Source organism: Apium graveolens, chromosome 4 (assembly GCF_009905375.1).
Source record: "Apium graveolens cultivar Ventura chromosome 4, ASM990537v1, whole genome shotgun sequence".
Classification (NCBI taxonomy): domain Eukaryota; kingdom Viridiplantae; phylum Streptophyta; class Magnoliopsida; order Apiales; family Apiaceae; genus Apium; species Apium graveolens.
The window spans coordinates 294,009,893-294,020,269 of NC_133650.1; the positions used below are offsets into that span (position 1 = coordinate 294,009,893).

Consider the following 10,377-nt stretch of genomic DNA (forward strand, 5'->3'; position numbering starts at 1 on the left):
AAGCAATTTAAAAATTAGATATTAAAAATTATATTTACTTTAGAATGTATATATTATATAAAGAGTAATATTTGATAACAAAAAACGGTTCCAAAAATTAGCCTAGAATGACACATGGCCTAATATTACCGGTAGAACTCATATATATATATAGACGAGGCCCATAACATTAGTGAAAAAATAATTTATAATATGGTGCCGACTAAATATTTTGGAATCATTTTTGAAATCATATTTGGGAACATAGCATTTCTATTATGTAAATATATGATAATTATATATGTGTAGATATAATAATAAAATAATAATATTTATATAAATAATAATATTAAATTAGTTCTGTGTAATGACTCAAGTAATTTCTCAATACCCGATTAATCACCGGACGCTTAAATGTTTCAAAAAAGGTTATGTTAATTTTTATGCAAAATTATTTATACCGACCTGCGTTTCGTATGGGCTCAACTCAAAAAGCAAAACGGGCCTGATCCAGTATCAAACCCCACCCGCATACTCAATTTAATTTTCCATTTTATTTTCTTCAATCTCCCCTGCCTTGAACAAAAAGAAAACAAAACAAACTCCCCAATTACAAATACACACACTCACTAACACACACTAATTAAACCCAGCCCTCTCCCAAAACGACACCGTAAAGCCAATCAAATCCACCATGTTTCGCAACCAATACGACACCGACGTGACCACCTGGAGCCCGGCGGGCCGTTTATTCCAAGTGGAGTACGCAATGGAGGCTGTTAAACAAGGCTCAGCTGCAATTGGTCTTCGATCTAAGACTCACGTGGTTCTGGCCTGCGTTAATAAGTCTAATTCAGAGCTTTCTTCTCATCAGAAGAAGATCTTTAAGGCTGATGATCATATTGGAGTGGCTATTGCGGGTCTTACTGCTGATGGACGTGTTTTGTCTCGGTATATGAGATCTGAGTGTATTAATTATAGTTATTCTTATGAGTCTCCTCTTCCTGTCGGTCGTCTTGTTGTTCAGCTCGCTGATAAGGCTCAGGTCTCTCTCTCTCTCTCTCTCTCTCTCTCTACCTCCCTCCCTCCCTCTCTCTCTCTCTCTCTCTCTACCTCCCTCCCTCTCTCTCTCTCTATCTCTCTCTCTCCCTCCCCCTCTCTCTCTCTCTCCTCTCTATTTGGATTTGTGTTTTGAATGTGTATTGGTTGCGTAAGTTAGGGTTTTGGAATTATGATACAAGTAGATTTATATTTTGTATCTCGATTAATGAATACTTTTCCTTGCTAGTGCAAAAGTGATTCAGTTTCGATAAAGGAGTAACATTTTAGTAGGGGAGACACAGGGGTTTGCTAATTAGTAGAGGTTTATTTAGGGTTTAAGATATTTGTTGTTACATGAAATGATGGTTTTTTAAAAATTTAGGTGAATTATGTTTGGGTAAGGATTTGAGGGCGAAGATGTTCCACTCTTTATTTTTTGTAAGAATATAGAGACTCGTGTAAGGAAAAAGATATTGTGAAGTGATTATATGTTTAATTGGTTTATGTTTTGTTATATTTTAAAACATTTACATTATCGGGAAAGAGAATGGTAAGATTTGAAGATCTTGTCGTGTTATGAAGCAAGATAGCAAAATCATGCATTTACGTAAGGAATGACTGGAGTTTAATCTTTTTGTTGGTTAAAAGTGCAACTTGAAAGTTATGATAGAAAATGCTAGGATTAGTTTTTTTCCTTTTATTTATTGCTCGACTCAATTCACTTACAGTTCAATGTTGAACGGTGGACTTTAAATAGGGGGAGGGAGAGGAGATAGAAGAATTTTGCGTCATAGTATCCTGTTAGTAGAAGAAAAACAGAACATGTAAATTTAGACCTATTTTCTGCATAACAACGGTGGTAAGGAGCACATCTTCGTTGCTCAATGTAATCTGCATAAATTAGTCCTAAAACCTGTTTAGTATTTGTGTGTAATAGGAACAAGGGGAAGTGTGTAATTCATCATTACTGGCTATCCATGTAAATAAGTTTTATTTAGTAACAATTCACAAAAGATTCAGTCTATCTAACTAAGCATTTGTTTCTATGTAAATAAGTCTATCCATGTATATAAGTTTTATTTAGTAACAATTCACAAAAGATTCAGTCTATCTAACTAAGCATTTGTTTCATTTCTAAAATTCACACCTCCATAAAATGTCATATGATTATTATATAAGTTAACTTCATCTTTAGTTTTGAAATCCGTTCTGGAACATGCTCTTGTCTTGATGGTCAATTTAGACCATCATGGTGTGTTACTGTTAACTGCTGATCTGCCATTACAAGCAGTGACAGCTGCTTTTAGCGTAAAAGGAGTTTGTCATTGCTCATGTTTAAAGTTTTATGCTCTCCTAAAGTAAAAATCTCCTCTGATTCTTCAAATTATGAAGTAATAAGATTCCCCACTAATTGATTTTGGTCTACAGAAATTTTAATTGCATCTAAAACCATGGACACTTGATACCCCTAGAATCTTCAAATGCCACACAGACTTGGAAAAAGTGCTAAGATAATTAGTCAGTAATTATAAGGATGTCCTTTAGGTCTAGGAACTTTAGGAAGATTTTGGCCATTTAAACTGATGGCTTTTGAGTATTAATGTTGTTTAAAAGAAGCTAGTGGATCGACAGTGGTATAGGTTGGAAACAGTAATAGTTCGGTCCAAAATCGGAAAAAGCTTGAATACTCCAAATTTCCAGTATTATTGTTGGTCTAGTACTGCTGCACTAGTAATCATTGCTGAAAGAAAATAGAAACATGTAAATTGGGCGGTTAGAGGCTCAATGAGAAAACTCCGATGCCAACTTTCACTTGCTGAGATGATATATATTAATCTGTTCGTTGCTTTCTTCTTCCATATTATGTTATTGATTTCACCATTCTGTACAAATTGCCATTCTGTACAAATTGTTTTTCCTATTTGGATATCTAATAAAAAAATTATTTTTACAAGTCTCAAGATACAGAATATGCTATAGTAAAATTCAATCTTATATATAGTAACATTTGATTTTCTCTGCTTTGTCCTGCTCTGCTCTGATACGATATGGTGTACAATTTTTTATGGTAAACAGAACTTCTTAGCATCAGAGGTTTAAAAGTACTTGCATAGTTATTATTTAAAAACCTTTCCAGTCCTCGCTCCTATAATTTTTCAAATTGCAATATCAATATAGATTCATTTTTTTAATTGTGATCCTGGGGAATGTTGTTTACTGCTCATTTCTCTTGTTTTAATATTTTGACAAAATGGAGTTATATTTGTCAGCCTTGTGCTTGTTTTGTTGAATCAAAATGTTACTAGTATTGTAGTTTCAATGAATAAAACCTTGATGAGCTCAAATTATATATGCAATTAAGATGGCAGCTTGATCAGTTTATTTTCTTAATTGTTTAAAATTATATCAGGTTTGCACTCAGCGCTCATGGAAACGACCCTATGGTGTTGGTCTGCTGGTAGCTGGTTTGGACGAATCTGGAGCTCACCTCTATTACAATTGTCCAAGTGGTAATTATTTTGAGTATCAAGCTTTCGCAATTGGCTCTCGCTCACAAGCTGCGAAGACATACTTGGAACGTAAATTTGAGAGCTTTAGCAGCTCTTCTAGGGAAAACCTATTGAAGGATGCACTATTTGCCATAAGGGAAACCTTGCAAGGTGAAAGGCTTACGAGCTCCATTTGTACTGTTGCTGTGCTAGGAGTAGGAGAGGCATTTCAGATATTGGATCAAAAAACTGTACAAGCTCTAATTGATGCATTTGAGATAGCTGGAGAAGAAGCTCCTGCTGCTGAAGGTGATGCTCCAGCTCCAGACCTAGGGGCAGCTGAACCAGGCCCTGCTGCTGACCAGGGACCCCCAGCCCAGCCAGATATAGCTCCTATGGACATTTGAGGATGTAAAAGTTGAATGTCAGTTTGTTAAACATTGTTCTAGAATGAGACTTTTTACGCAGAAATGAGGTCACGATTATGGTTGAAACAATGAACAATTGTCTCTGGTTTTCTTTTGCTTTCTTATTTATCTCCTGGCTTTGTTGGTCAAACTCTCCTCCCTTAAACTCTATCATACTTGATAGATGGATACCTATGACTAAGTGAAGGTTTTATTTCCCCTAGAAAATTCACTGTCGTGTCTTGTGGAGTTTATTGTAATACATGTTTTATGGAGGTCGGTACTTTGGCTAGTCAAGTTGTCTCACTGTATAGTATTCATGCATGTCTTCGATGGGTGTTGTCTTTACTGCTAAATTATTGAATCCGTTGTGTGTGTCATTATGATTAGTGTTTTGATGTTGTCTGACCAGGCAACCTTTCTCAATATTGGAGTGTTGCCTAAACGGAGGAATGTCAATTGTTAATTGTCCCAACTCTTTCGCAACTCCAAATATGCAAGTAGATGCGGGGCAAGTAGAGAAGACTCTCTGCATAACGTATCATGTGATCACAGCTTCAAATTTGTGGGTGCATATCAGTACAGGTGTTGCCAACATTTTGAAGACTCCAAACTTTTGGGGCATATATCCCTCCAAATTAACTCCTAGAACGTGGGTTCAAGTAAGACGGTAAAAACTGAGTTGAGAAAGCCTCAAATTATGGGGATAGTTTCTTGAACATCTTATAACATATAGGGTTTCTGATCATAGAGTTTTTCAATTTTAGAAACATCACCTTGTGTAAGACTCCGCATTATCATAGGGGACCCGGTTCATCATTGTCTCATTGAGATCTCTGATAAACTTTCCCACAGAACTTAATTTGAATATACAAGATGAGGATTTTACGTACCCACACAGGGCCGTAAATGAAGAGATAATTTTTTATAAAATATCATATTTTATTTTTCTCTACAATATTTTTTACTCTTATTTAAAAAATGCTACAATAATTTATATTTTTAATTTTTTAACAAATTTAATCGAGTGCTAACATGAAAATTGTAAGTCATGGTACACCAAATTAGGGTTATGAGTATATCAAAAAAAGACCATCTAACAAAATTATTTATTAGTTTGGTCAACCTTTTATTTTAATTATTACCACGTATTTCATAATTCAAAATTTCATATGATTCTAGTTCCGCCTTTTTTGCACTTCTATATTTTTAACTCAATTATATATTTTAGCCCCTCTTATTATTTATTTATTGTTTTCATATTTTGGTGTTAGAGAGGCACATAGCCCCTTTAGCCCCTCTCAATTATTTGTCCTCTAAGTTATAAAAAGAATTTATACTACATAAACAAACTTAATTTTTATGTTAATTAACTATATTATATAGATGATATAATAAGAAGTTACATTTTTTAACATTACTCATTTGTACATAACAAACTTAAATTTTATGTTTATTAAAATATAATCTAAGTTGAGCAGTATTTTTGTTTTTATGTATATAGTTGAGCAGTATACAAATTCTAAAGTAACTGAAAAAACAGAAGATCGGATATACACAAACACATGATTTAATAATTTTACTGAAAATAAAGGACAACATATTTGATTTTTTCATTGTTTTTATAATTATGGCAATGGCAAATATATTTGGAGTTAGAGAAACATAGACACGTAATAGATTTGATCTCGTTGAAGCATTGCTTACATTCTTCGATCAGAACCCTAACGTAGAGCTCTCAGGTAAATTTACTATCCATATTCATGCACACGCTTGAGATATGCTTTCCATGTTTATAATCTTCTTTGATTTATGTACATTTATGTGTCTATAATCTGTCTGTGCGCATATAAGTGTTGGCCTCTCTTTTGATGTATCTAGTATAGATTCATACTTTTTTGTTACGAAATACTACAGTTAAATCTCAATAATTATAGTTTCGGGACCGGAAAATTTATTAATTGATCATGGTTAAAAATATTTGGTATGAATTATGTTGGGATCAATATTTAATATTAATTATGAATGTTTTTAATTTTTTGAGTGTTAAGTTTATGTGTACAATTTACTTGATGAAATTGTGACTATTAAGCTTAGTTATCATAAGCTTTAACATACTGAAATGGGCATTTGTGTGATCACATGCTGTCTTGTTGCACTATTCATAGGCACTTTTAATTTTTCAGTTTCATTTTGATAGTTTTGCAGAAAGATTAAAGATTGTTTCATGGAGGGAGTGCTGGGTGAAGGTGCCTCACCATTGGCACCGCTAGCTACGTTGAGAAATGATTTCTCGAAGGTGTTTCAGTATTATTTGGATAAGTCCACTCCTCTTCCAGTCCATAGGTGGCTAGGAACTCTCGGTGTTGTGGTTGTGTATCTCTTACGGGTTTATATACTTCAAGGCTTCTACATTGTCACTTATGCACTTGGAATCTATATTCTGAATCTGCTGATTGGTTTTCTTTCACCTAAAGTTGATCCTGAATTGGAAGCTTTGGATGGGGCTGAGTTACCTACAAAGGAATCTGATGAGTTTAGGCCTTTCATTCGTCGGCTTCCAGAGTTCAAGTTCTGGTTAGAATTTGACATGTCTATCTTTACTTATCCTCTGCATTATAATTCAAAGTTTAGGTGTTATTTTTTTTGCTTCACTATATGTTAGTACGAGTTGATACACTTTATAGAAAATAATTGATTTATATATTCACGGTACAAATGAATGAATTGATATGTGCAATATTCATATTTGCAGCCGAATGTAACTTTCCTGGATTCTTGTTCATTCAGAAAAAGTAAATTTGACGTGTATAAGTTTTTTTTGTGGCAATTTGATGTATATAAGTTAATTGCTTCTTGTATTTACCTAAAGAAATTAAGGATCAATTGAAATAGGCTGCAAGTTGCACCACCATGTTTAGTGGCGGATCTTGTTGCCTAGTAAGTTCAGATGGAAAACGCCACTGTCTATCGGGGGGGGGGGGGGTGGTGAATGATACTGATCTTTAAGGACATCATTAACATCTCATTTTCTTTTGCATCTGCACTTTATTGACTAACTTAATGAGTTTGCATTCGTTATATAGTAGTCACTAGTAAAATCTTGACCCCTTTGATTAACTTGCAACTTTTATGTAACAAATTCTAGGTTAGATACTATTTTCATGAGTAAGGTGGATATAAAATGCTACATCCAAAAAAAAGAAAGTTCTGGTGGTTCTTTAACAACAAGAAGCGAAACGTTTCAACTTAATGTTCCTACTGAAATCTTTCCTTGTCCGGCCAGAGGAGGTCAAAGAGATCTATTGCTTCCTAAATTTGTTCCTTTAATCACTTGTCCTAGCGGTTTTTTTTAGTTCAATGAAGCTGCCACATTCTTTTCGAAATTTAGGGAGACCAAAGTTTAGGGTGTGAAACTTTTGTTTTTCTGCAAGGTGATAATTTAGATATAGAATTTGATGAATTAAACAAATGTTGAGCTATAGACACAATTATAGCCTCTGAAATTTTTGAGCTCTATAGCTTCATGCATAAGAAAAGTGACATTATGTAATTGGCTGACAACAGTCGTTGCTTTGATTAAATTCCAGGTATGCAATCACCAAGGCTTTCTGTGTAGCCTTTTTGATGACTTTCTTTTCATTGTTTGATGTCCCTGTTTTCTGGCCTATACTGCTCTGCTACTGGCTTGTTCTATTTGTTCTCACAATGAAGCGTCAAATCATGCACATGATTAAATACAAATATGTCCCTCTCAACTTAGGAAAGCAGGTGAGAGCTTGTTTCTTCAAATTTTTGACATCTGATTGAAATCCCCTCAGTTCCAGTTAAATTTTTACGATTCTGTTGGGGGTTGGTAGCGCTCAATTTTTTTGTCAATGTCTTGAGAATGACCTGTATTCCACTTGTTTTATTATGGCAGACATACTCCGGGAAGAGGAGCTCTCCAAATTCACCACGGGACTAAAGTTGGTCATAGTTCCGACAGGATGGGCACCTCATAGGATTGATACACACAACTCTTACTCCCGGGATTAGATTTTCAGCTTGAACATATGTTTATATTCTAAAAGTTTCCTTGTAGCTAATTAATCAAGTATCTCGCAGATTTCTTAGTTCTGTTTAACAGACAAAAGTTAATGTAAGCTGGATAATTGAAGCCGATGACTCCTTTTGTTACTTCTATCTTATCTGTTATCGACCTTGTTTTGTGAACTGAAATCTTGTGTGAACATGTAGCTATGTGTATTTTTAGAGCTCTGGAGACATGCCTAATGAAGTAGTTTCACCTTGAACTGCATATGTCAGCGTGATGCATGGTTTGTGTCATCCTGAAGACATGGACGTAAGCGCTATAGTAGACAGAAAAGGCGCATTTGTGTAGTGTGTATATGAGTATATGTACTTCAACATTTTAACCAGCAAGATTATGATTCACAACCTTCAGGTTTTGTTTAAGTTGTTAATGGAACAGGATATCCTGCCAGTTGGATATTTGAATATCTCTATGAGTGAGTAGTTGCAACCTTTATCTCTTTGAGTGATTACACTGAATTATTAACTGAAACAACCTTTATTCCAACCCCAAAGCATGATAATGTTACCTAATAATTGATTCTGTACATGCCATGAAATCTGTACAATCTTTTCGGGTTAAGAAATGCCAAATTTCAGGTGGAATTCATCTGGTGAACTTCTCCGTCTTATCTTGCTGTTGTAATCCAGTGAATGCGTATTTAGTGTAATCCAGTAAACGCGTATATTGTTAAGGAGCCGAGGAATCGAGTTCTGTCCTAAAATCTTGTAAACTTGAATGGATAATGTTTTTTCTTGATAACAAGACATTGAGTTTCCAGTAAACTTATGAGTCTAAGTCTTTGTAATTTGCCAAAAGAAAATTGCGATAATCTGTCTTAGGGTATATTATTAGAAGTCTCTACTTAAATTATTTGGTAGTTCAGACAACCTAATTAGTTTTTAGCCTTGTGTTTTGCAATCAGCTTATAATATTAAGCCAGCTAAGCGGTTGAGGCATCTTCTCCTACCACCAAGTACCAACCAATTATCAATACTGCACATAAGAACCCATATAAGGTAGCTTGTAAGTAGATTATTCGTACTAGCGTTACACAAATGAATGGAAGAAGTTATGTTCTGATCTTATTCTTCTGGGCTCTCCTCACGGTGATCACTCCAACACTTATTCGCATGTCTGCATCCGCAAAACTCTTGGACATAAATGGTATGTACTAATAAAACGGAAAATGATAATGCATGTGTGATATGTTGATAGTGTACTTTGAATTTTGATGGTAAAAGTCTCTAGCAGATTAAAGTTTGGCAAAAATGTAATGTGCTTTGCAGGTGTTGAAGCAAAAGGGTTGAACAGCAGATTGTTGCCGAGAAGAGCTCTGGTAGCTACACGATTAACCGCATCACCAGCACCAGAACCAGCAGCTGAATTCAATTACCTGGATAAAATGCTTGTGCTAAGGCACCTATTGAAAACATTAAATTGCTAAGTTAGTGTTATAATCTGCGGCAATTCAATATTTGTGGATATGTAGTTTTCATCCGTCAGCTTATACGGCATCAGTTCATTCGTTTAGTGAAAATAAGAGCTCTAATTCTGATATAATTACTGGAGTATGATCAGGTAAATACGAATAAATTCTCGAATAAAATGTCTGGTACAGGAAAGCATTTCACAAGAAGCACTCTGCTTAATTGTCCAATATTGCTTCCTATTCTTCTGGTATACAGTAGATAATTTGTTAAGGTGAATCATGTTAAGAAAATGGAAATTTTGAGCCATGTTTTAGACATGTTCTTGATATAATTTATTAAAACTTATTTTTGGAGGTTGTTCCTTAGGACTTAAACTTTCATGCTTGGATTTAAGTCATTTTCTTAGTTTAATCCATATAGAAATTGAGGTGAAATTAACAGTTTGAAATGAGTTTGTGGGTTTTGTCCAATATTAATTAAGTAAAGAGAAATTTTACTTAATGTTTAATAAAAATATTTACTGACTTATTATATTATTTTATAACAAATATTAAATTTGTATAACAGTAAGGATTTGTTAAGAAACATCCATTGATGCAAAGAACTCGGTATCCGTTGATAGATTTATCCGTTGAAGTATAATGTGGATTTATCTGTTGAAGTTCATTGTGGATTATCCGTTGATGGACTGATCTTGTGCATTATCAGTTGATGGACCGATCCTAACGCCCGTGGATCAGAATTTGCTATGGTTGATAAATCATGATCAGGATTTGTTGTGGCTGATAAATCCTGATGGGCTGGCTAGATCAGGATTTGACAAATCCTGATGGGCTGACTGTTACGTTTCTGATTCAGGGAATATTTCATTAAATGCAATTTAAGTCAGGATATTTATTTTAATTAATGTATTATATCCAGTTACATTTTATGTTGTATTATATACTTAACAA

General features: G+C 34.3%; 2 protein-coding genes across 2 annotated transcripts; both read left to right on the top strand.

Moving 5' to 3' along the window:
* Positions 1-553: 553 nt before the first annotated feature.
* On the top strand, positions 554-4,232 carry LOC141721226 (proteasome subunit alpha type-1-B-like). Its single transcript, XM_074524048.1, has 2 exons — positions 554-1,024; positions 3,431-4,232. The coding sequence occupies exons 1-2, from the start codon at positions 674-676 to the stop codon at positions 3,914-3,916; spliced, it is 837 nt and encodes a 278-aa protein (XP_074380149.1). The 5' UTR covers positions 554-673; the 3' UTR covers positions 3,917-4,232.
* Positions 4,233-5,529: 1,297 nt separating this feature from the next.
* LOC141717225 (protein RER1B-like) lies at positions 5,530-8,095 on the top strand. The gene is made up of 4 exons (XM_074519317.1): positions 5,530-5,658; positions 6,117-6,493; positions 7,507-7,687; positions 7,839-8,095. Exons 2-4 carry the CDS (start codon positions 6,144-6,146, stop codon positions 7,881-7,883), a joined length of 576 nt encoding a protein of 191 aa, XP_074375418.1. The 5' UTR covers positions 5,530-5,658; positions 6,117-6,143; the 3' UTR covers positions 7,884-8,095.
* The last annotated feature ends 2,282 nt before the right edge of the window (positions 8,096-10,377 follow it).